Consider the following 26,381-nt stretch of genomic DNA (forward strand, 5'->3'; position numbering starts at 1 on the left):
GGTGAGGTTTATTTCTTATGAGTGAAAGAGGAATTTATTTGCTATACTGTGTTCTGGGACATATATCCAAATTCATCAAGCTTACTGCACTCACTGAGGTCTACAAGGTCTTTGGGGATATGTAACAAACATCCTTAGGAATAGCAAAAACATTCTCAAGCTGGAATAAACATCTGAAATAGTATTTAAAGTTGATGGAAGTTATTTCTCCCCACTAAACTGTTTCAATTTATATGTAATTTTCGCTCTAACGTTCAGGGCATGTTATAATTTCTGGCCAGTTTCAGGTCAGTTTCCAGTCCATTTCTACTTCCATCTCCCTGTTCATTCTATTCCTGTGCCTTTGAGGCTGAAAAGCACAAACAATTGACTATAATTTGTAGATATAGTAGTAGTATGGACAGTAGTCAAACAGTGAAGACAGAAGTCTGAAAACAATAGGAAACATGACAATAGGAAACATAAAGGGCAAAAGGGAACATAATTTATCCAAAATCATAACATAGCGAATCAGCCCAAGGAAAGGGAACAAAACAAACCCCATATTTATCTATTAAGATAATTTTTTTTAAATCTTCTTATCTTATTTGTACTACCAGGATACCGGTGTCCAAACAGAATCAATTATATGCTTCAAAACTATATTTCATTGATCTTAATGTTTATCTGTGCTAGAAATATATTTGTATATGATTTGTATATGTATATGGACTCTTTGAGAGCATATCCAATCTGATACTGTCCAAAGGAGATAAAAGGTCTCACTGCCTACTGGTCACTCTCAAGAAAATTGTTACCATGAACCAAGTTCAGAGCAGCTGCTGTCCTTTTTCTCCCCTACAGCTGCTCAGCATTTCCACACTGCCAGTTGCTGCAGGGCAGAGGAAAGGAAAAGAGGAGTTCTGGCTATCTACTGCTTGCTAAACTAGCTCAGGAAATACCAGCCAAGCCAGACTCCAGCTCCTATACCCTGATCTGAGGAAAAAGGCTGAAGAGCAGAAATTATCTTCTTCATCTTGACCTCTCTGAAGTTAACCCCACCAGTAGAGAGGGGTATCTATAAAACTGGTTCAGAATAGTAATTTCATTTTGTGAAAGATTTTGATATGGCCCATTTTTATTATTATTATTTAGAAACAAAAGCATTTTAAAATTATGAAAGGCAATTGTGCAAGAACAGAATGTGCTGGGGCTGCTCACCCTGAAGGTCCTAGTCCAGGCTACCTTCCCCTGAGGACACATGCCACAGAACCCTGCTGCAGCTGACCTAGCAGGGAAAACCAGAAACCTTGTAACCTCAGGAAGGTCTGGGCCATTGCTGTACTTTTCATTGGCATTAGGATGAGAGCTGGAAACCACTAAAAATCTGATCCAAATGCAAGGTGCATTCTTTCATTATTATTGATAAAAATACATTCAGAATATGCAGATGTAGAAGAAGGAAATTCACCACAGTTTATTCGAGTGAAAGCTAAGTAAAGTAATGAGCCTCACCTGACAGATGGCAGTCCTAACAATTAATATTCGAATGCATTGTGGAGAAGGCAACTGGAATTTGGTACAAAGATAATTAATTTTAGAAATGCATGGATCTCGTTCAATTTGCAACTTACAGACAATAACTTAATTTTTCATGTTTTAGCAATGATTTTTTTCCCTTTCCCAGCTCATTTGATATTTTCTAGGCATATACTTTTAGAGATTAAAACTTAAGATTTTTGATATAATAAGCATAGTAGTTCTTACATGAATTTGCACAAACTATTATTATAAAAGATCATACCTGGATTTATGTTATAATGGAAGACAAACTATGGAGAAAGCATATATTTTATGTTCAATTACATTTCCCTGTGGTACAGAATTACTCACAATTATATGGAGCAGGGTACTGGATTTGTATACCATTAAAATTCCTTTATATATGGTAGGAGGAAACAAAAAAATTAATATAAATATGTTTCATGTCTTTCCTAATTACAATCAACATTCTTTTTGGAATGACAGCTGTCAGAATCATAGAGTCATAGCACTGTAATCCAGCTAGAAAATCTTGCAGAGGAACAGCACATGCTGGGATCATTCCTGATGCTCTAAATTGACCAGAGAAGGTCAGCACAGAATAGCCTGAAGCGCCCGTTCCAGGCCAAGAGCCCAGGGAAACACAGCGTGCATCTAAATGCTGTAAACCCCAAGGCAAGAGCCCACACCAAAACTGTGGCTTCATACGAGGGAATGAAGCCCTGTGGTGAGACAGGGAGATATTGAAAGAGTCTCTCAAGAGGAAGAAGTGCAAGCCTCATTGCTTGAATAATTTAAATCCTAAATGAATAATACAAATGCAAATATACTAAAGGGAACTATCCACTGGCAGGGCATAGAGTAAATGGATATATTGATGGTTTTTGTAATTCTCTTTTCATACCTGTACCTGCCAATTCCAAAATGATCCTAAGTCAATAGGTTCTGAATTCCTAGGCATGCTAATGTAGTACATAATAATAGCAATAGATACTGTAGAAAAACTAACAACTTTTTGTGAATCCTTACAGAAAATTTGCTTGCTGCCTTACTGTTTTCCCATGTGATGTTACCTTTAATAGATTAGGAAATTTAGCACACAGAAGTTCTGCCTTATGGATTTTACATTTATAATTCAAATTCTTGTCATTAAATTACTGTCTCAGAGTGAATTACATGTAAAATATACATTGAATGAAATCCAAAATATAACTTTTTTTTATTACTGATTAAACTAGCTGTAAAATTAAATAGAAATTTTTAATCACTTTTTAAACTGTAATTTCATGCAGACACTTCTTTTGTCATCCTAAAAACCTGCTAGTCTTTCTCCTGTGTAGATATCTGAAGTCCTGAATACTAATAAGACCCATATGCAGAGACAATAATGACGTACGCCTTAAGGCCAGATATAATAATTGCCTCTGAGAAATCTCATTGACATTAGTGGTCTTGCCAGGTATAGGAGCCTTTACTTTAGATGGAAACAGTGAAACTCAAAATAACCATAACCAGATCGAATTCAGGGTGAATTTTTTAAAACCAGTAATGAAGCATTCCCATTTTTCTGTGTAGGTAGCTGTGTAGACCATGTGGCTTTAGGATTAAGAATGACCTGGTGTCTGAGGCATCAGCACAGTGCAAGCAAAGACAAAGTACTGCTTGAAGGAACCAGCTCTGGCAGCAGCAATTGCCACCACACTCACTCAGTGCCTTTCTCAGTAGCATCAGCAGAGATTTGCTATTTGGATGTTTATGATGTAGTTGATTTCTATCTTCTCCAACAGAAGTAATTTGGCAGTCTGCTGTCCCCAGCAATGCAGACTTTGCCTGAGCCTGAAGTGCAGACAGTCATAGTCTAAATGATGATCATTATTATTGTGAAGGACTAAAACAAAATCCAGAGCTATAACTTGAAGTTCTGGAAAGACATAAAAGAGTAAAGAGATGAGAAAGCAAGATTGATATAAATGAATGGCGATGATAAGAGACATCAACCTGTCAGGGAATCACAAAGGCCGTCTTAGCCTAAAATGGGATTCAAAATAAGGTTTCAGTATTGCTCTTGACAGCTCTGAAGACAATTCCAGCCTTATTTAAAATTGCAAGCATATATAACATAGGTGGATGAAAAAATTTTAGGGGCATGCAGGATATATGTGGTAAAAGCAACACAAATGTCCTATGCTAGCTGGAACAATAGCAGGACAAGGGAAGGGAAGGGAAGGGAAGGGAAGGGAAGGGAAGGGAAGGAACTACCAAGAATTAACTGTATTTTGCTAGAGCACAAAAAGCGTATATTCAAATATTAATGCACTTAAACTTCTGTGTACAGGAGGGCATGCATAAGACTGTGAAAAGTCAAATATTATAAGAATGCTGGACTAAAACTGATTTCTCGGGTTTTTTTCCACACCCAAAAATATGATGGGAAATATTATTAGAGCTATTTCCTGAGAGCCATCTTTTCCTGACAATGATATATGTGGTAAAAGCAACACAAATGTCCTATGCTAGCTGGAACAATAGCAGGACAAGGAAGGGAAGGGAAGGGAAGGGAAGGGAAGGGAAGGGAAGGAACTACCAAGAATTAACTGTATTTTGCTAGAGCACAAAAAGCGTATATTCAAATATTAATGCACTTAAACTTCTGTGTACAGGAGGGCATGCATAAGACTGTGAAAAGTCAAATATTATAAGAATGCTGGACTAAAACTGATTTCTGGGGTTTTTTTCCACACCCAAAAATATGATGGGAAATATTATTAGAGCTATTTCCTGAGAGCCATCTTTTCCTGACAATACCAGGTTTAATTGCTAACTGCCAAGGTGTCGAAACACATCAGTAATTCATCTTTAGGCATATAGTCCTCTAAATTCTCTTAAGGAACTGGAGAAGGAAGTGGTTAAAATGCCAGTGAAAACCTTGTAACCACTATTTCAAAATCAGCTGCTCTCCTTGAGGCCAGGAAATGCCAAATATAGTTCTGCAGAGGAGCAGGCGCGCTCACGAGAGCTGTCCTTGGGCTGTGGCGAGGGTGGTGCCGCAAGGACCAATGCCACAAGGGGGCAGAGGACACGGGCTCGGCCACGCCGGATGGGTTCGAGCTCCGGAGACACCCTGCCTCGGCATTTTGGTCTCTTGCAAAGTTAGCAACTGTACAGATTTTTAGATAAAACATATCTCTATGGCATTCTTCATTTCTTTAATCACACTAGAGATGTATATTTATAATGAATTCAAACTTTCCCACTTGCATGCATATTTTCCCAATCAAATGCAAATTCTTCTACATTACTTTCTCTGTGCTGGTTGTTAGCTGTCCAATTTTAATATATTTTCCTCTCGCACTTCTCTATTGGCTTGCTACAGAAAATTATCAAGCAATAAGCACAACGACCATTAAGCACTCCAGGAGCAATAGATCATCTACAAGACTGCAGGAGTCTAAATCACCACAATGAAAGATTTTCTGATGTCACCTATTGCTTCTGTAGTTATTACAACCCATCATTCTTGTGAATTCATTCCCTGCTAAAAACCACATCTCAGATCTTGTCTTTCAGTAGCAGTTATCTTGCTTTCACTGAGGTTATCTTGATCAGTTCTAAACCAACCAACCAACCAACCAAGGTGAATAAAAAGGAAAAAAGAGGACTATAATATACATTCACATGATCAACATTAAAGTTCAAGCTACCATCGGGAGATGGAACAAAAAAGGTTTCCCAGAGTCATGGAGTTCTGGTGCCTCCAGTTTCCAGGCAAGCATAGTGTGACTCTCAAATTTAACCTAAAGATGGGGTTTCAGTGGAATTTGAATTCTAAAATGTATTTTTATATTTTAATTTCTTTTTCTTGTTTTCTTTCCAGACAGGCATTTAAAGCACTGGACTCTGGACTCTACTGGCCTGTAGTTGATCTAGTTTGCTATTAATTGCTCAATACTAGAAGCAAACGCTGATTGTTCAATAAAGATCACAGTTTTATTGTGATTATTTTTTATTGCTGTTATAGATATATCAAAGTGATGTTTTTAATGTAAAAATGAGAATTATGTCACTGCTGGCCATTATGACTTAACTAGATGTTAGGTATCATAGAAAGTGTTAAAAATAAATATGTTCCTCTTCACTCCACTACTGCGTTTGGGAACTTGATTACATTTTCAGAGAAACATATGTTTTTCATAAAGACAAAGAGCAATAAGAGAAAAATTCAACTTGAAGGCTCATCCACTGTCCAAAGGAAAAGTATTCAAAAATATTTTAAGAGATTTTTTCTCTAGTGTTTATCAGAGTCAAAGGAATGAGTTCTCCAAATATTATTACAAAAAAAAATGGATGTTTTTCCTTTGATTCATACCTCTGATATAGAGATTTTAACATTTTTTCCTACAAATAAGCAATGTTCACTTACTAAGATTGATTACGTATCTGATTATATATCCCTTAACGTAGCTGAGGCTTTGTAATTAGTACACAGTCAATTACTATGAAGCCATCTTAATACAGTTTATGTATATATAAATTTTATTTTCAGACACCATTCACAGTTGTGTAAATCCGGATGATTCCGCTGAGATTAAATTAAATTAGTCCAGAAATGCACCTGTGATAAATATAGAGGATGACACAAGGTAACAGTGACACAAAGGGCCACACCTCTGAAAAGCTCACGGGAATAAGGAAACACCTGTTTGTGCTGTGGAAGAACAGGTGGGAAGCGGTGGTTTGCCGGCTCAATATCCTGTGCTTGCGATTACAAAGAACGGTGCTCAGGTGCCTCTCTTTTTTTGCCCTATGAGTTTATTAAGAAGCCGCCGGTGCTTTGCACTACCCTGGAGATGCCTTTCCAGCACCGCATGGCTGCCCCCATCTCCCTGCCCGTGTCACCTCGCCGAGCCGTGCTGAACGCACACCGTTCTGCCTGCTGGGTACTGCAGGAAGCCTTAATTACAGCCTGAAAATAATACCCGCATCCCTCGGGAGCCTCCCTAGCGATTCCTGTGGGATGGGAGAAGCTGAGAGGAGCCAGGTGGGGGGAGGCTGGCGCTCCCCGGCCGTGCGCGCCGGCGAGGCGGCCCCAGCACCACGGCCAGCTCCGAGCGGCCCGGCGCGGCCCCGGCCCCGGGGCGGAGCGCGGCCCCGGGCAGCGGCTCGGCCCCCGCTCGGTGCCGCCGCGGGCCGGGCGAGGGCTCCGTGCCGAGCTCGGCCCCCGCACCCGCGGGACCCGGCGCGCTCGGCCGCGAGCGGAGGCTGGCACCCGCTCGGCAGCCCGGGAGCGGCGTTCGGCGCCGGGGGAATCCCCCTTCCTCCCGGGAGGGGGTCGTCCGGCGAGGGGAAGCCCTCGCCTGGGTCACGCCGCGTAGGAGGCGGCAGTCCCTTCCACCGGGGAGAGGAAGGATGCCGAGGGCTCCGGTGGTCCCTTCCCCCGCTCCCCCATCGCTCAACATCGACCCCTACTCGCGCCGCCCCCCGCCCCAGACGGGGCGTGTACCAACTTCCCTCCCTCCCTCCCCCGGCCCTGCCAGCGCCTGGGGCTCCCCGGCGGGCCACGCTCAGGGGCCGCGAAGGGGCCGGCGGTGCCGGGAGGGCGGGGACGCCGGGGCTACCGGAGGTGGCGGGGCCCCCCCGCCGCCATCGCCCTCGGTCCCCGCTGACCCCTGCAGCCGCCGCGGTGGGGGATGTGGCACGTCGCGGTGCTGCTGGGGTGTAGCTTATTCCTGATGCCGCTGTTTGTCGCCGAGTTTTGAAGAGATTTATTGGCTGGCTCTTGCTAAACCACGCTTGAGTAATCCGAGCTGCTGCGCGCCGTGGTGAAGCCCGGAGGGGGGGAACGTCACTCCCACTGGCAGCGGAGAAACATTAGTCTTCCAGCCCTCAAACCACCACTACAGCGTCGGAAACTGCCGGGTCACAGCCATTTGCTTTGGAAAATTGGCGATGTTTGGTGCTAGAGATCGATTACCCTTGTAATCTTTCCCCACCCGCCACCTCCTCCTGCTTACCCCACCCCTACCCGCCCCAGACAATAGCGTCCGAGATCCTCCAGGAAAAAAATAGAAAAGAAAGCAAGGAGAGAAAGAAAGAAAGAAAAAGAGAGAAACTGGGGGATGAATCTGACTCCAATAGGAAAAGCGTGTCTCTAGAAGTGGTGCTAATGGGAAGAGATTTCCGAGCTCCAGAGGACGATGATTTGTCACAAAGGGTAGCTGGCTCGGTGCTTTGGGCTGGAGCCGTGTAGGAGATCCTTGGAGAAGTCATTGTGCACAGAAAACCGAAGACCTGTACAAACATGCCTGTTCGCAGAGGTCATGTGGCACCACAAAATACATTTTTGGGTACAATCATACGAAAATTTGAAGGGCAAAGTAAGTTCTCGCTTTCTATCTATTTTGCTATAGTAGTTTTATTCTGCTTGTGACTAAATGGACAGCAGCTCCAGACTATTTTTAAGTTTGTAGCTTGCAAAGAAAACCCCGGAGGTAAGGAGGGGATCCCTGGTAGAAGTAGCAATGTTTTTGATCTAGAATACAGATTACTAGCTTGAATTATTGGCTAGTGGGGCTTGTTTGGGTTTGGATTTGGGTTTTTTTGGGGGAGGGGGGTTGGAGCTATTTTCCCACCCTATTTCAAGGAATAGTTTTTATCGTTGACTGTATCCATATTGTACAGCTATAGAAGTTATATCTCTTACCTTCTTCTGAATCAGTGAAATGGCTTTAAAAGCAGAATGTAGAATCTTGCTGTCTTTGCCAGGTCTAAAAAATAGGCTAGATTTATTATGATGATTGTTAATACTGTTAATAATAATTGCCTTTTCAAAATCAAGCAGAACTTCAGACTTTGATTTAGAGGAAACAGAAAATATGCAGAAGAGTTATTAAAGAGGAAATACTCTCTTACCTTGTTGTCATGACTGCATTTAGATATAGCTGTCAAATTTCTCTCTTTTTTTAGTGTAAGTCTAAAATATCTATCAAACCAGTGCAAATGCATCCTCAGGGAGAGTCTGTGAGATCTTTTCCAATGCAGCAGTTTACTACCTGTCGAGGAGGCTGAAGCTGAAGTGTTTTTTCCTGGCCAGAATTCTGGCTTCCTATTAGCTGCGAGAAGGTCACTTGATGCTTAAAATGAATTTAATTTCGAAACAGTAGTTTGATATATGTACATTGATTTAAATATTTAGCATAATTTTAGTGTCAGTCTGGTGTGAGCCCTTACAGGTAATTCCAGTTCGTATACATCCATATACTTAGACCCATATTAGCATGTGTAACATTGATATTTTTTGAGAAAAAAATAGAGACAGTGCTACTACTAATTTAACTATATGCTAAGTTGGTGTTGCTACTCCAAGATTTTATGTAGTGTAGATTTTTTGACAGTAATAATGCACTAGCTACTAAATAGGCAAGTGATAGTGAAAGTTCAACATGATTGAAAGAGAGCAGAAAAAGTAAGAATGAAATCTCCAAATATGTCGCTGTGTTCAAAGACGGACATATTTAAAATTTTGAAGACTTGCACTGTTTACTTGGTGTTATGTAAAAAATCTTTTATAAAGCAAGCAATCACCTTGTGAATTTGGGTAGCTAAAAAGTAATGTTATTAGCAGTAAGTGTATCATAGTCACACATTTATAATTACAATGGCAATAGTGCGTTAAAAAGGTAAACAGAAACAAACTAATAAGAGTTGAAAACTTTTGAACATGTCTTTGAGATGAGAGTTTGGGAAAGTAGGATGGATGGAAGCAGACAACTTCAGTGAAATTTGCAAAAAGTTTCCAACATAACAATCATTTCATGTACCACCCCCCCCTTTTTTTTTAGGAACTTTTCTTCTGTTACATTCTAGATAGATTTATTAACATACTATAAATTCACTGTCATTCACCTCAATGAAAACCTCTATAGAGTAGATTGAGATGGACCTTACATCAAGAAGCCCTTCACTAAAGTGGAACCCCTTCCCAAGGCTTTATTTTCCCCAAAAGAAGCTGCTAACTTTTCAAGGACTTTCCTGGAGTTGCGTCTGACGGGAGAGCATTCATCGCTTGGGCTTCAGTGAAGCCTGAAACAGACAAAATTTTTAAGTCAAAAGGAGATTTACAGACACTTGCATAGTGTGGTTTTATTTCCTTAAAAAAGGAATTATATTCATCTTTAATGTATTCTAAATTAATTGAAGTTTCTTTAAAAGTTGTGATTCAAATTGTCTTTATTAAATGACTGAAAATCTCTTTATTTCAGGCATTTCGTGAAAAGAAGGGTTGTTCAGCATTCATCTCTGCAATCGACCCCATAAGAAATGTTGAAAGAGCACTAAAAAATGCATCACTTTCTTTTATTGCAGATAAAAAATTCATCATTGCTAATGCTAGAGTGCAGAATTGTGCTATCATCTACTGCAATGATGGGTTCTGTGAGATGACCGGGTTCTCCAGGCCAGATGTCATGCAGAAACCTTGCACCTGTGATTTTCTTCATGGGCCAGAGACCAAAAGACATCATATTGCCCAAATTGCTCAAGCCCTGCTGGGGTCAGAGGAGAGAAAAGTAGAAGTCACCTACTACCACAAAGATGGTAAAGTCTGGTTTTATTTTCAAAACTTTTTGCGTGTTTGGTTAGCAGTTGATTGGTAAAAGAAGTGTGTGTGTTGTATTGGCCAGCCCCTTTGCTGGAGGTCTTGTAATTTCTCTGAAGTCCAGTGAAATCCATTTGTGTGGATCAGTAAGGGAATCTGCCCTGAGAGTAGTGGGTGTGTGGAGTATGTCACTGCACACTCACTCTACCAGCTGAACGCAGCCAGCGCAGTGTTTGCAACTCTGGAACAGAAGTTCTTCTCAGTTGGTTTAAAGATGTAAATCACTTAAAATAGTCAGCATAGAGGAAGCGTACCTTGATTTAAATTTTACCGCGAAGTTAAAAGTAGAAAAAACCAGCCTATCATAAAGAAAGCATTAGCTTATAGAGAAAGGGAAAAGCGTTTTTCAGACATGGGAAGTAATTATGATACATAATAGTTATATGTAGAGTTTTGTTGTTGGTTGGGTTTGGTTTTTTTTCTAATTACTCAGTTATTTACAGAAACACCCATCTTTCAAATGAATTCAAGTAATTGATAATTGTGGTGTACCTTATTTTGTCTCTTGCTGTGTACACTCTTGGGAGAAGGAAAAGGAAATTCATATTCAAATGCTGAGCTTAAATTAGTTTTGGAGAAGTGCCAGTGTGTTGTTTACATCAATTTTAGAATCACATGCAATGTGCTCTCTCATTTTAAAGTCATAGAGTTAAATCCTGTTCTCAATAATTCTGTTGTTATCTTGGAGAGACTTAAGTAATATTATTTTTAGCTTAGGCTGCTATAATTCAGATAGGACTCAGGCCAACCATTCTACCCACGCTACCAATATTTAAGCATACTCTTGGTAACAGATTCTCAGTAGAACCCTTTATTCTTAGATCTGGTTTGGTGGTCTGGAGCAGATTTCGATTAAGATTTTTTGTAGCCGTGCCTTGGACATAGATTTCTCAGGAGACCTGACACTGTGTGTCTTTTACACATCTACCCTGTGTTTGTGTTAACTTGGCATGTGTTAAAAATAATATTGCAGAAGGAGAATGCTATTGCTAACTTTCACAGCCATCAGCCTGGAGCACTGCTTGGAGATGTGGTAGTTTAAAAGTCCTGAAGTCTCCCAAAACATTAGGAGGAAGGAAAAGCCTTTAAAAGTACTACTTATCTGTAAATTACCAGAGAATGATTGATAGATAGACAGACAGATAGATCCTTTTCTAAAATGCTGAATTCTGAAATCATGTAACACACCATAATCTGTTTGAGACATACCAAAGAAATACTGTCCATAAAAGTTGCCATATCCTACATAAATAGTTTTGAATGCTGAGTTAGAGATTATTCATTGTAAACAATCTTATGCATAAGGGTTTTCAGTAACTTCACTTCTATGAATAGTTACTTTAATTGCCTCTATATTTTACTTGTCTAAATTTGAGCATGTGAACTGTATGATCTGCTAAATTTAAACAGGTGAATCAAGCAAAAATTGTCAAAATATAAGATAGGTCTGACACTCGAATGGCGATCTGTCAGCTTGATTGTCTGTATATACAGATTTTTTTTTTGTTTTGTTCCACATAATGTTCAATTTCTTTTCAAAATGTTATAGAAAGCCTTAAGTCTATGTGGTGTCATGAAATTGAAACTACCTGTGTGATGAATGTAATGAATGTTAGTAAACATATTCTATAGTTATTCTAAATAACTGAAAAATATATGCCTCACTTTTCATTTCCACTTTTTCAAGTTTTCAGATTTAGTTTTTCAATATATAGCATAGATACATGTACCTATATATAATATAGTCTGTATATTGTAACAATATACAGAATAGTGATATGTAACAAGGTTACATTCCTCGAGGTTACAAAACAAAGTCAATTTCAAGAGTTTTCTAAAAATGTGAGAGTTAGTCCCTGGTAAGTGGCTTATTTTGCATTTGTGCTCTGAGTGAGTATGAGACTTGAGGTCAATTTCAGCAGTTTTCAATTTTCAGATGTCAATTCTAGAACAGTCAGAAATGTAGCTTTCTACATGTGAATAACCCAAGTTACTCCAATGAACTATCCACTGCTTAAAAGGTTAACTGACATGTTATTTCATGGCAAGCCATTGTATAATATTTAACATAATACTAAGCATATGGAGGAGGAAGGCACCTCAAGAAGGTGTGACTTGCTGGAGGTTCCAGTGACCAGAGGTTCTAAAGACCGTATTGCACACTCCTGACTAAAAGCCCAGTGAATTGCAAATAAAACCTTATTCCACATCACATTATCATTTACTCTACATAAGCCACTGATTATATTAAAAATTACTCTAATATTTTGAAGTAAAGCAAATGTCAGTGGGATCATTTTTAAAGCTAATCTGTCATCAGAATTCCAGCAATGCAGATATCAGAAAGGGAATCACTCTATAAATAATGCTTTTTCTTTTTGATTCTAAATATCACCTCATATAATTTTAAAATGTCACAGCTTTGAAGCTCAGCTTAAAAGAAAATTCTTGCTATAGAAAAATGGTATTGCACACACACACGGGAATTAGGATTCTGATGTTCTCTACTGGTCTGTAGTCCACTTTTCTAGATGAAAGTGCAGGAAAGTCCATATTCAAAAAATGGCAATTGCTTGAATCTACACTGCCTTAAACATGATAGGCAAAAGATAGAGTGGTCAAAGGAGAAAAAAGTTCTATGTATGATGGTTGTATAAATGAGTAACCTGGATGGAGCCTGTTTCCCTTTTCACTGTGCAGTGTGGGGAGGGTGCAGAGAAGCATTGAATGCTTGTGATGGTTTTGTGTAATTGTTTAGAAGGCCCAGACTTGGGCATCCAGCATGGCCTGGGCACCCAGCAGGCCCTGTCCCAACCACACCGGTGCTGCCTTCACAGCAGCTTTTGACTGTTCTAGTCCTCTGTTCTCTTCAAGTAGTGCCACAGTAGGCAATTACATAGCTACCAGAAGAGTTAATTACTGAGAAAAATGGTTAATGGGAGCAGATGGTGCCAAAACTAAAGGTCCAAATTTACAGGTTCTCATAGCACAAGTAACTCCACAATTGTCAGTGGATGTACTCATGGGATTAAAGACACATAAAATTGCTTTTTTTAAATGTAAATATCCCTTTTTAAAAAGAGCAGTAGATAAATACAAGTCACAAGAAGTATTATTTTGAAACGGATTTTTTTTCCAAGGATTGCCCATTAGGCATTAGCATCTGCTTAATTAAAAAATTATACTCTGATATCAAAGCAGCAATATCATAAATTCCTTACTATTTCACAATTTTGTTCACTAATCTTATAGCTATATGATCAGAATTATACTTGAAGGCAAGATATTGTTTATATAGGATATCAGTTCTTATTTTAATAAAGTTATTTATGGTGAAAATATTTGACAGCTTTTCCTTTGAGGACTCCATTTTGCAGTTTAATTCATTATTGCATAAATCATTCTTGACAGATGTAAAATATTGCTTGAGGTGGTAAAGCTGTAAAACTTTTGGATAAAAAGTATAATTATTTTGGGAATGAGAATGAGAATATATATAATAATCAGAAAGTATTGTACCACACAGAATACATTTTTACTTCTTTACTTGTGTGCTCTGTGGACAATAATGGGATATGTCTAAGCTTGCAGATGATATCTATTTAAGGAAGGTAGGATCATTTAAGCTCAGCTTAAATTTAAGCTTAGCCATCAGATATTCCAGGGTTGAGAAGGACTAAGGTAGAGTATAGGTTTGAGCAAAGATAAGATCAAGCAATTTGCAGAGTGTGTACAAACCTCACAAACTACTTGCCATTTACCAGTTTCAAAAAAGTAATTTGCCAGAAATGACTGCAAATTAAACATACTTGCATTTTCAAAGCACATTTCCAAACTAATATCTTAAGGCCTTTTCAGCTCTTCTTCTGAGGAGGAAAATAATAATTGTGCAAAAATGGTAATGAAATAAAGCGAAAATGGTATTAAGAATTCTCAAGAAGAAAGATCAGCTCTTCATTTAGGAGCTCCTCATCTAGACTTCAGTCAGTACAGGCATTTTAGCACCTGCTTGCGTGAACCTACCAATCAATAAAAAACACAACTGAAAAGAAAGCTGCTTACATATGTGTCAAGTCCCCTTAGATTTGTTCTAGTGCAAGGGTCAGCAGCTGCAGTCTTGACCATAATTTTAGTGCCTTATCCAGAACTTTTGAGATAGGCCAATGAATCCAATCTCTCTGACACCCTACTGGCGTAGGACTCCTTGACAGAAGAAATACTATTTGTCTGCATTTTGATAAAGAAAGTATTTCCCCACCCAAAAAAAAAACCCCAAACCTGTCAAAAAACCCTTTCTTAATGCAGGGCTTTTTTCCAAGCATTCTTAAAACACTCCTTGGATGAAATCCAGACTGTTACTGAAGGTGTTGGACTATTGGAAACAAATGAGGATATCCATTCTTGTGACTGTAGTACTGTGTTTCTACCTTAGACTTCAATACTTACCAAGAAAAAAACATTCCTTGCCCCATTCAGTATTGCTGATTTTACAGCAAGGAGAAGCATCAGCAGTAAGACAATACCTCAGTGATCCAAATATCTCATTTACCCATCCCCATTCTGCTCAGAACTGTGGGTCACTTCTGATTCACATTTCATGTAGGATATCTAATGATTATGATAAAGAACCTCTTAGATATCCTAAGAAAGCTTATTTATAGGTCAATTTCAATCTTATTTTTCAAATCCTTGACTTTCCAATATATTCCTTTTTCTTTCCAGGTAAAGATGAATTGGTTTTAAATAAGGAGGGAACTTTTATAGAAGAGATAGTATCTGAATAAATAGAACAACAGTTAAATTGATTTCTAAGTTATTCTCTTTCTCAGTGTTTAGGGTCGAAAGGTATGAATAGATATACATGGTTTTAATAACTAATTAAGAATAAAATTGGTGATATTTTAGGTACTGCATCTTTAACATGAAAAAAAAGTTAATTTGGAAAAATCCATTCTGACAGTTTTGAGTTCCACTATGGCACAAATAAAAAACCTGCAGGCTAGTGGTTCAGGAGTCTTTCATTTCAGTACAGTGTTAAGACAGAACTCCTCTTACGCTGGACTTCCATAGGGTAATTTAATATCAGGATTCAGAATGTCACAGGGCCAATTTACACCAATCAAGGGGTCCAAATTTCTCTAGTCTAAGCTAAAAAGAAAAAACGATTGCTGGCTTTAAAAAAGTATGCCGTAGCAGTAAGAAAGGTGACGCATTCTAGATTGAAATGCTAATGTAAGGTTACGATGTGATACACATCCTCAAAAGAGCTTCATTTTTTAATTAGGCATTGCTGACAACATTTTTTATCTGCTTTGAATATGCTCGTTTTAGTTGTAGTGAAAGCTATTTTGGGTTTGGGTTATGAGACAAAAAGAACAGATGCTGTCAGTCTATTTTTGGTGTCGTTTCACATGATTTATTGTGTCCTCTCTCAATCTTTATCGTGCATCCTTTCTAATGTTACATTATGATAAGAGATTGCATACTCCTAATTCATGTTATTGATTGGTCCTTTCCCTTCTCCACCAAATTGGCCTATATATCAAAAAGAGATGCTGAGAGCAAATGAGACATCATACCTGGCAATAGACAGAGGGGAAGAGCCACTGATTTTCTGATAGCAGCCTTTTGCATGTTTGGTATGAAATAAACTTCAGAACATGGCACTTTGAGTAACACCAGTGGTGACATGAGTGCTGTTCCCTCTGGTTCCAAGCAAAGGGAAGAGGATAATGGTGTGGGTTAGATTTTATGTTAGTGCTTTCAAGTCCAGTTTTAAAGTATTTCCTACATGCTTGACTTAGTGTATGACTCAGTCTGTGTACTAGGCAGTCCATGCTCTTCCCAGCTAAGTATGGAAAAAGCTTAATCAGGCAGTATAGGATTCAGAGTAGCAAGACAAAGCTGACTATGGAAATTGCTAATTGACTCTGGAAACTGCATATCTCAAAAGCAATCAGAACTGTAGCTGTGGACCTCAGTCCAGTCAGAGCGGATAAATGACAATGACAGTGGGGTATTGTGGCTCTATAGTTACTCACTCGTTTCACATTGTCTGCAACTCTGAAAGTTCACATTTCTGAGGTGGGAACTATTTGTCTTATGATTTTGTACAGCTTGAAGTTTTTAGTCTAGTATACTGGAGTTTTTTTAAAAGGCAATAACATGCATATTTGAATAATTTCTTGGAAATTGAACTAAAATTTCCTTTTGAAAGCAGAATTATAGCCATAACTCATCACTAAATGATTTTTGACCTCCAGAATTTCCAAAGATATGCAGTTTTAAGCTTCCTCACCAATTTTCTCAATGTAGGCTTTTCATTTCTCATTTTGATAATTCTTTAATATTGAAATCACAGTGAAATCTCATCACGAAAGATCACCACAAAGAATACCGAAATTCAATCTGAGAAAAAGTCAGAGTAAACAGTGTAAAAGGAAGGTCTTCTCTTTTTTTGTTTCATTAACTGGATTCCAATTATAGATCTTATTATACCTGGTTTTGATACAGCCTTCAATTACAGCATGGAAGTGTTATCCACACAAAGAACCTATTCTAGCTTATTTGTTAACAGAGCCATCATATAATCAAAATCTAAAGATGGTATTTAAGTGTCCACCTTATTAACTATTTCAGTACTGATAGTGAGTGGAAATTACTAGAGGAAAGCTTAGGCCAGAAATCACAGCTGCGTTTAGTACTTGACTACATGGTGAAATTTCTTGCTTTCCTGTCCTTGTTCCTCCATAATAACACATTACCTCATTTAAACCTCTGATTTGCCAAATTAGTCTGCAATGGAAAACAGAAGGTCTTGCCTAAACAGTCATTTCAGAGAAACACAAGAATTTACTTTAAATACTTGGAAATTAGGATTTATCACAACATCTGAATACTGATCCTTGACAGTACCAGCTTATGAAATCTTGGCCTTTTTTGAGCAAATGCACAGGACTATTTGGCAACTGGTTGTTTCTGTGGCCACAAACACCCATAAAGGCCTGAGAGCAAGATATCAATGCCTACTGACACAGGAATTAACTTGCACACCAACAACTTTCCTAGAATTAAATTGCGAAGTTTAGTTTTTGTAACACTGAGAAATCCTGATCTTTAGGTATTGGGTGCACTGCTGTACAGTATACCTTTGCTAAGCAGTATTAGCTGAATCTCCATTGCTGCATAAAGAGACAGCAAATTATGAAAGAAACATGCAAAACAGACAAAACTGTCCTACATTTTTATCCACAGGTTAGACAGGCAGATACAACTTCAGAACAAGGACATATTAGGGGATTTTGTCTTATACCTAGGCTACTTGAAAAACTGTTAATTATCATGTAAATGTGTTGCATCACTAACATGCATGTGCTAAAGCACTTTCTCCCAGCTGTTGTCAGACTTTGGAGTCTGTACCCTTTTGAGATTATTTCTTAGAGCATTCTTTGCTGATTTTCATTCAAATCAATGCAAGTGGATCTCTGAAAATAGCTTGCAAATTTCCTCCTTTCAAAACTCATTTATGTCAATCTGCTTTACTCCTTCCTCTCTGGAAAAAAATTGCCAGATAATCTCATTAGTATTTTGCATGTTTATGGCATTTCTTTTTATACTTTCAAAAGGACATGAAACTCAGTAGTCCATAAATCCTATTGTCATGGCAGTTAAGGTAAAATAATGTTGCAATTCTGTCTACTTGCTAAAAAAGTAGAAAGAAAGAAAAAAAGAACCTAAAATCCATGCCATTTTAAATAATGAAAATAAAAGAAAGGAAAATGTGTTCCATTTTTTTCCATTTTAAGTGCCCAGTGTTATTTTTGCCTAATAAAATGTACCAGGAATCAATTTAACACCAAAGTCTATCCAACTGAAAGAACTCTTCCCAGAAGGACTGTTTCTGGGGTCATGGACAACATAACCATATTATGTGAGAGAGTGGTAACAGCCTTGAAGTACAAAATCAGGTATCTATAAATCAGCATCTGAGCCTTCTCTGTGCATTAACAGAGCAGCTCAGTAACTCGTGTGAAAGCCTATGTATAATGTCAGTCCTGAGCCAGTCCCTGCTGGGTTGCTGTTCAGAGCATGCTTTGCAGAACATCCTTAGCCTTTTATAAGTTACAATGATTGTTTATAGCAACAAAAATGTGGGCATCTAATGCACAGAAGCATATTTAGTGTTTTACCCACAGAGTTTTAAAGAAAATTTTTGTAGTTTTTGAGATAAAGAACAGTTTGAGTACTCTTTGTGGATGATAACATGCATGTGCTAAAGCACTTTCTCCCAGCTGTTGTCAGACTTTGGAGTCTGTACCCTTTTGAGATTATTTCTTAGAGCATTCTTTGCTGATTTTCATTCAAATCAATGCAAGTGGATCTCTGAAAATAGCTTGCAAATTTCCTCCTTTCAAAACTCATTTATGTCAATCTGCTTTACTCCTTCCTCTCTGGAAAAAAAATTGCCAGATAATCTCATTAGTATTTTGCATGTTTATGGCATTTCTTTTTATACTTTCAAAAGGACATGAAACTCAGTAGTCCATAAATCCTATTGTCATGGCAGTTAAGGTAAAATAATGTTGCAATTCTGTCTACTTGCTAAAAAAGTAGAAAGAAAGAAAGAACCTAAAGTCCATGCCATTTTAAATAATGTTTCTGGGGTCATGGACAACATAACCATATTATGTGAGAGAGTGGTAACAGCCTTGAAGTACAAAATCAGGTATCTATAAATCAGCATCTGAGCCTTCTCTGTGCATTAACAGAGCAGCTCAGTAACTCGTGTGAAAGCCTATGTATAATGTCAGTCCTGAGCCAGTCCCTGCTGGGTTGCTGTTCAGAGCATGCTTTGCAGAACATCCTTAGCCTTTTATAAGTTACAATGATTGTTTATAGCAACAAAAATGTGGGCATCTAATGCACAGAAGCATATTTAGTGTTTTACCCACAGAGTTTTAAAGAAAATTTTTGTAGTTTTTGAGATAAAGAACAGTTTGAGTACTCTTTGTGGATGACCACAAAACTGTAATAAAACCTTGTTCTTCTTTATCCTAAAATTTGCAAATCCCTTCTTGTGTCAGGATTAGGAGTAGGATCTAAGGACCTGCTCCCAAATGCCTAAAAAGTTAATTAAAAACTACTCACTTCTGCTGCAGCTACAAGCAGAATTAGTGTCTGATTTTGTGATGTTTGTAGATTGGGAGCTGGGTGTGGGTGGCTTCCCCCTCCTGTGCTCACGGTTATTTAAAGAGCGGAAAAGAGGAAGGAATGCATGGTTCACAGACCACTCTTCTTCCTAGCTGATGGGTAGGCAAGGCTACCACGCAGATCTATTTCCATTCATTTTTGATTGCCTTTTGACCTCATTTGTAAAAAAAAAAAGCAGATCCTGCACTAGCAGAATTACCAGTAGCATCATTGTCTCTGCAGAACTCGACATATGCAAAACATAATTATTAGCCAGACAAATACATTGTGTGTGGCTGCTTGAATTTCAAACATAATCTCTTTAGCATTTAAATGTGCAAAGAGCATTTGTCCCTGCTTCATGGGAATTGATTGAATTGCTTCCCTTTTAAATAAAATTTTATTCTTAATCCCTTTTCACCTTGGGATATTTTTTCTGTGAATGAAAAAAATAAAGCACTTTATTTCCACTCTCTAAGAAATATCTGAAGAAAGATGCCAACTTTTTTTTTTAATGATGGAGAAGCAAGTTTATACATTTAATCTTGATTATTACCTGGAAAGTAGATTTTCTAAATGTTTGGGGTGCTGTTGCTTCATAGATGCCACAGGCACTAAAATATCAGATTTAACTAAGTTATCATAGCTATGAAGAGCACATTGAGGTTGAATTACTGCAAGAAAAAATAGTGACCTGAAGTTTTACATGTAAAATCAAATTAAGGAGTTAATTTCCAATTATATGTATATACTATGATATATATTATGAAAGTGTATTTCTCCTTCTCAGAAGGTTTAAGAACCATTTTGAGGAACTGCCAAAAGTACTTCCTACCCCATCACAGAATGCAAACTGATATTCTATAGTTCACAAAACTTCTGCTAATAAAGCACTTTTCTTATTAAATACATTCAATCACAGGAAGTTTGAACTGAGTGGCAAATTAAAGGGGCTTCTAATGAGCTGATTGACTAATGCGGTGAGTCTGAGTCTTTTACCTCAAAAGACCCATTTTAACATCAAAAGAAGTATTATTCTGGAAAAGCTCACTGTTCCAAAACATTCTTCGCTATTGCATTTTCACACTATCCTCTTCTCTTTTCCAATGCAGTACACAAAAGTTGCATTGTAACATTTCCCAGTGTACATATATGTATAAATGTCGCAAAAAATCCCCAACATGATCAAGTCTAAAAAATGGATAACAGAGTGAGAATATAAATTGGTATTACAGGGAGTAGTTATGTTAAACTACCTGTAATAGGAATTGTACTTAATAGGGATTATTGTGATATGAGCACCTCAGACCACGGGTCAGGTCCAAGATGATACCCTAGGTAATGCAGTGTCTCTCTCCTGTCATAATAAACAATAATTTCCAGAGAAACAACTTCTTGTCTTACAGAGGTCAGACATGACCCTGAAGTGCTAGTATGGGGTTAGAGACAGCTGGGGCAAAAGTGTCCAAACTGAATGGCAGAAGTGTCCAAACTATTTCTTTTTCTTGACATAGGATTAAAAGAACACAAAAAGAACACAAAGGTGGAATCAACTCCTGTGTCAATTTCAGCCCTCAGCCTTTCCAAATTCCATATAGAAAATAGAACTGCCAAATAAATGACTTATAAAAATACAGGAGGCTTGGCTAAGAAAGTTCAGTGGCTGCTAAACTCATGCTTTTTTCAAACAGAAAAAAATTATCGTTTGCAAGTCTCACATTGAAATTTGTTGTGATATTTGTAGCACTTATTCAGGTGCTACCACTAATCAGTCATAAAGAGCCTGTGCATCAATATTTTTTAAAAAGCGAAACTTAACTGAGTATTATTTGTGATTAACTGGTGCTACATGTATTATGCAACAAATGGCGCTTTATTTCCTCCTCAAAACAAAACAAAAAAAAAATCACTTTTCAAAGTTCTAAAGAACAGAAATTTTATCAAACTTTAGCTTGATCCAGCTTTTTAAGTGTTCATAATGGATTCTGAGCTTCATGGTCCTGCATACTTGTGAGATCTACATGAAGTTACCAATGGGGAAAAAAAAATACATTTCCACAGGATATAATATATCTGATTAGATTCAATTACCATATCTCTAAAATTTATTGTTAACCAGGTATATCCTCATAACCTAGTTCAGATTGTAACTTATTCCTCTCTTGGACTTCACCCTTTGTTTGTATTTTTTTTTTTTAACTGGCACAACCTATATAACAAGTAATGCTTTGTTTCACATGGGAATCATTAAATAGCAATCACTCAGATGTATTTGCTTCCAGAAAGCATTCTGTTAGCATGGCACATACTCTAATATATAGCATTTTACCATTCCAGTATAATAAAGAATCCTTTTCTTAGATTGGTCTTTTATAACCATCGTATTTTCATAGAATCCAGGAGCATTTAGGTCAGGAGGAAGATTGGGAGGTCATCCAGTCCAGTCTTCTGCCAAAAGCAAGAGCAATAGAGAATTCAGAATAGATTGCTTAGGACTTGCCCAGTTGGATTCCAGGATGGAGCCTCTCTGGGCAACCTGTTCTATATACCATCATATTGAAACTGGTTTTTCTTTACACCAATTTAAAGCATTGTCTATCTTTTGCCATGCACCTCAGTTGAAGACCTGCTTCCATCTCCTGGTAATTTCCTCATGCCTATTGAAGGACTTCTATTAAGTCATCTGGAGCTCTCTCTACTCTAGGCTCACAGCCAAAGCCAGTTTCCTCAATCACTCTGCAAAGGACATGTGCACCAAGTCCACATCCATCTCGGTGGCCTCTGCTACCCTCATTCAAGTTCATCACAATTTCTCTTGTATTAGGGTTCCAAAGTTGGATTCACTATTCCAGGTGTGGTCAACTGAGCACTGAGTAAAGGGGGAGTATCGCTTTCCTCAACCTACTGGCAAAGCTGCTGCTGATACAACCCAGTATGTTTTATCCTGGACACGGCTGGAGTCAAATTTCTCAACAGATCACTGTCTGAGTTCTTTTTCACGACCTCAAGGTTCAAACCTTTCCCAGACTGAGGCAGTGAATCTGCATCCACTGTCACTAAATCAACTTTATCTGCATCCACTGTCATTAAATCATTCTCCCCCCACTCATTAGCAGACTCAAGTTATACTTGTTCATTCTTTTACTGCAAACATACTAGCAACACCAACCCTTCTTGTTGTCCTTTATATCCCAAGAGTTTCAAATCTAGCTCAGCTTTTCCAAAACCATCCCAGCATGCCTGGGCAGTGTTTTAGTATTTCTCTCTCATAGCCTGTCTTTGCTCCCATCTCTTTTAAATACTGTTTTTGTTGCAGGTGTTCTGCTGGTTTTTGTTTGGTTTTTTTTCGCATTGGAGCTCAGTCATAAGTTCTCTGTAGAGCCAAATGGTATTTGAATACACTTATTCATTTTTCTCAGTATTTGAATGGACTGATATGGTGCTTGAGAAAGCATTTTAGCAATACCTTCTCCAATGTTTGAAAAACTAATGAGTTAGATACCATACTTCTTTTATTTTTCCTCTCAATTCAGCAACCTATATGTGGGTATTTTACATATCTTTTATTATACTAAGTAGCATCTATGCTACTTTTATGTATTATTCTTATTCTTTCTTCAGTGGTTTAGTATGATGTCAAGTTTTAGACATTGAATTTTGCATAACTTAGATACTCTTATTCATGCATTTGGAAATAATTTTATATTACACATACAAGAAGGCTGAAATTGCTACCTAGATATTTTTGGATGGAACAGCTTTTCCAAATATCATTACTGATGTGCTACGTGGTATAAATTCTGTGTTGCTACACCTTTTATTATGAAGAAATCAGTGTTTTCCTGTAATGGAGATCAATTAATCTGGCTGTTAGGCAGCTGCCTGGTTTTCTTTGGTAGATTTTTCATACAAAAGTGTTTGAGTTTAGAAGAAAAAAAATCCTAATGCTTATTTTGCTGTGCATTACAGTTGTCCAAACCAACTTAATGCTAAAGAAAGTTGCGATGGACTACTAAGTTTTAGAACAGCTAATCAGTTGTCTTACACTAGAAGATAAATGCAACTGCACTGGCAACTAACCAGAGCATCCCTAGCACACATTATTGAGCACTTCATTTTCATCACTAAAGAAATTAAAAAATCAGATCTAAGAGAGAAATATTTTTCACACTGTCGAATTATTTCAGTGACTTTCAGTAGTGAGGTAATATTACTGAAAAACTGTCTCATCTCAAAAGAAAAAGTTTATTGCTAACATTTCCTTAGCCAGGTCTTAGAAAAGACAACATTTTCTTCTCCAGTTCTCTTCTGCCCTTTCTAATTTCATATTTTCTTCTGAAAATTATAGCTTTGTCCTATACCCTTTCTTCCAGTTTAGTGACTAGGGGAGGTAGAAATCTGTTTTCTTCAAGGGTTAATACCAGCTTTTTCCTTTAGCACAATATCAACTCCCCTTCCCCTACCCTGTGGAGCACAATCAGTATGGAAGTGTGCTACCTCCCAACAGGAGCTCAGCACATCTGCCTGCTGGCATCGATGGCACTCAGCATCCTGCTGGAGCTGGCCCCTAACACAGACACAGCGGCAGAGCATCGGGAATCCTGCACCTTGTGTGCCACTGCAGTGATGTCAGACCCACGGGTTTAAGCAGTACCTCTTCAAATACCATCATTTAGGGATGTGATTCCATGTGAGGATATTAAAAGAGAAAACTGAGACATAATCCTACTGATTTAAGACACCCCAGCTGGGGAGCCTGACAGCCTATTCAAATTTGCAACCCATTTCATATTTTCTCTCAGTTCTTTACCTGTAGACAAGGACTGTTAAACAAGCACAATATGACAAAGCATATTTAATGAATATTATTAATGATGAGTTCAACTGCTGCTTGAAGATGTTGATAAGCTTAATCAAATATACTTCCACTGACTAAAACAGCACTGACAATATTTTAATTTTATTATTAAAATAATTTTTCTCCATATTCCATGCATATTTAACACTTACAGATCTCTCTGTTTCATGTAGGGTTTTATTTTTAATCATCCTAATGTGATGTTTGAAAGTTCATAGATAAAACCTGCTTTATTGACTGCCTAAAAGGAACTTTCCTTTTGCTCTCTGCCTGTTACAGGTAAAAGTATCTTGAGGTTGTACAACAGCAGTTCCTGGCATTACATTAAGTGCTGGTTGCTCCTACATCAGTTAATTTGATGATGCAGAAGAGAAGACATCTATCATATGCATTAAATATAGTATTATGCGAGGATTTTTTAATTTATGAATTTTTTTGTGTGTTTTTATTTCAGTTCATATGCAAAGCCATTCCTACATCTAAGGTAGTAAGTGAGAGATTCACACACTGAGGATTTAATTGCACCCATTTCTGCATTCAAGAGATAGAGTACAGTGCTCAGGGTAGCAGCTTGTATGTGCTTTATTTCTGCATAGGATTAATTTAGCGTGCATAGTACTGGGACATGTGTCTTATTTTTAATTTAAAGGAATGAGATTATACAAATCATTTCTCATTCTTGGACTGGACCAAATATTCCCTGTCAGATTGCCCATGACAAGCTGATTGCAAATGTTGACTTGTTTTTCTCAAGAACAGTTAAGGATACTTGGCCCTACAAGGCTCGAGTAAAGTCAGATGTGAGCAAGAGCCAAAAAGATGGCTTTTCTAGCCTTGTTTCTGATACTCTGCTTTGCAGAGAAACAGTTTTCTTTACACACAGTTATTACAAAAAAAATTCTCTTGATTAACATAACTTTCAAAATTGTGTTTACAACCCATTTATTTATAGTCTTTATCTAAAGCAAAAGACTTGTAAACTAAGGTTTTTGAATAACTGAAAACCTTTTATGTTTTTATATGGGTTTGAAATGTTTGAAGTTATTCAATAGTTACATATTTAATAAAGGCTTTACAAATATATGCATTTTTGTGACTCAGTTGAACACATCACACTTTTAATGATCAGCAAGTCATTGTTTTTTAGATACACAATATATTATAATGTACAGTTTGCAAGCAATTGTGAGAGCAAAATAACATGCAGGTATTTTAAAACTGAAGCATTTTCCTACTAACTTCAACCCTAGTCCTTAGAGTTATGGCATATTTGTTCTTTGAAGTTACATTTTTTATTCTGGTATACCCAGGATAATAATAAGAAATTTTAGAGATCAGGGCAGTGAGTTGAACCACTCAGCCCAGGTCTATTTGCTAGGAAAAAATAGGGTCTTATTTTAAAGTTTTAATGCTAAATAGAAACCTTTTTTGAGTACAGGATTGACAGTTCCATTAAGTCTACCTAACCAGCCTTTCTGAAGTGCAATAAAAAGGGTAAGCAGAACCTCTGGCTAAAGAGGTACCTTGCATCACCTCAAAATGCTTTTTCCAAATCTTGCAATGGTAAATTCAGCTTTCCTTTTGGCATTTTAAGGGGTGTAGAGACCTTCATGCATCTCTTTGTTGGAGCTTGATATTGGTTTACATTTTACGGGAATAAAACACCAGAGCTGTGATGTTGAACTAAGATCAGCACTCAAAGTTAACATTCTACCTCTGAGGTATTATCTGTAAAGGAAACTTTCCAAAACTGATTGAAGAATAGTAATGAAAGCTCATTATTACCTGTCATGGACATATCATCTATATATTGCAGAAAAAAAAAAAAAAGACTAAAGGAAAAACCAAACAAGCAAAAAAAAAACCCCAAAACCAAAATGAAAGGTTTTTAAGTCTGTTTGTTCTGTGCTACCAATACTTTCAGCAAATTGATAATGTTATTATGTAACAGCAGTGCAGAAAGGAAAATTCTGCTAGGATTGAATCAAGTTAAAATATGTTTTAGTTTTGCCAAGTGTATCAGCCTTATATATATATATATATATATATAAAATATAGAATAATAATATAAAAGTACTATTGATATCTTTTTCATTGCTTCTACTTATTCTTATTTGCACTTATTGTTCACGTTACCTCTAAAATAAATATCAGAGAATG

At 37.6% G+C, this 26,381-nt stretch overlaps 1 protein-coding gene across 3 annotated transcripts in view; it reads left to right on the forward strand.

Annotated features, from left to right (window-relative positions):
* Nucleotides 1–7,077: 7,077 nt before the first annotated feature.
* The window catches only part of KCNH7 (potassium voltage-gated channel subfamily H member 7), a 207,960-nt gene continuing 188,656 nt past the window's right edge, over nt 7,078–26,381 (forward strand). For all 3 annotated transcript variants that reach the window (XM_039702380.1, XM_039702390.1, XM_039702399.1), the window contains exons 1-2: nt 7,078–7,895; nt 9,883–10,113. In XM_039702380.1, the coding sequence (XP_039558314.1) occupies nt 7,820–7,895; nt 9,883–10,113 (307 nt within the window). In that variant the 5' untranslated portion in view covers nt 7,078–7,819. The remainder of the gene's footprint in view (nt 7,896–9,882; nt 10,114–26,381) is intronic.

Source organism: Passer montanus, unplaced genomic scaffold, assembly GCF_014805655.1.
Source record: "Passer montanus isolate IOZ18808 unplaced genomic scaffold, ASM1480565v1 scaffold1, whole genome shotgun sequence".
Taxonomy (NCBI): Eukaryota; Metazoa; Chordata; class Aves; order Passeriformes; family Passeridae; genus Passer; species Passer montanus.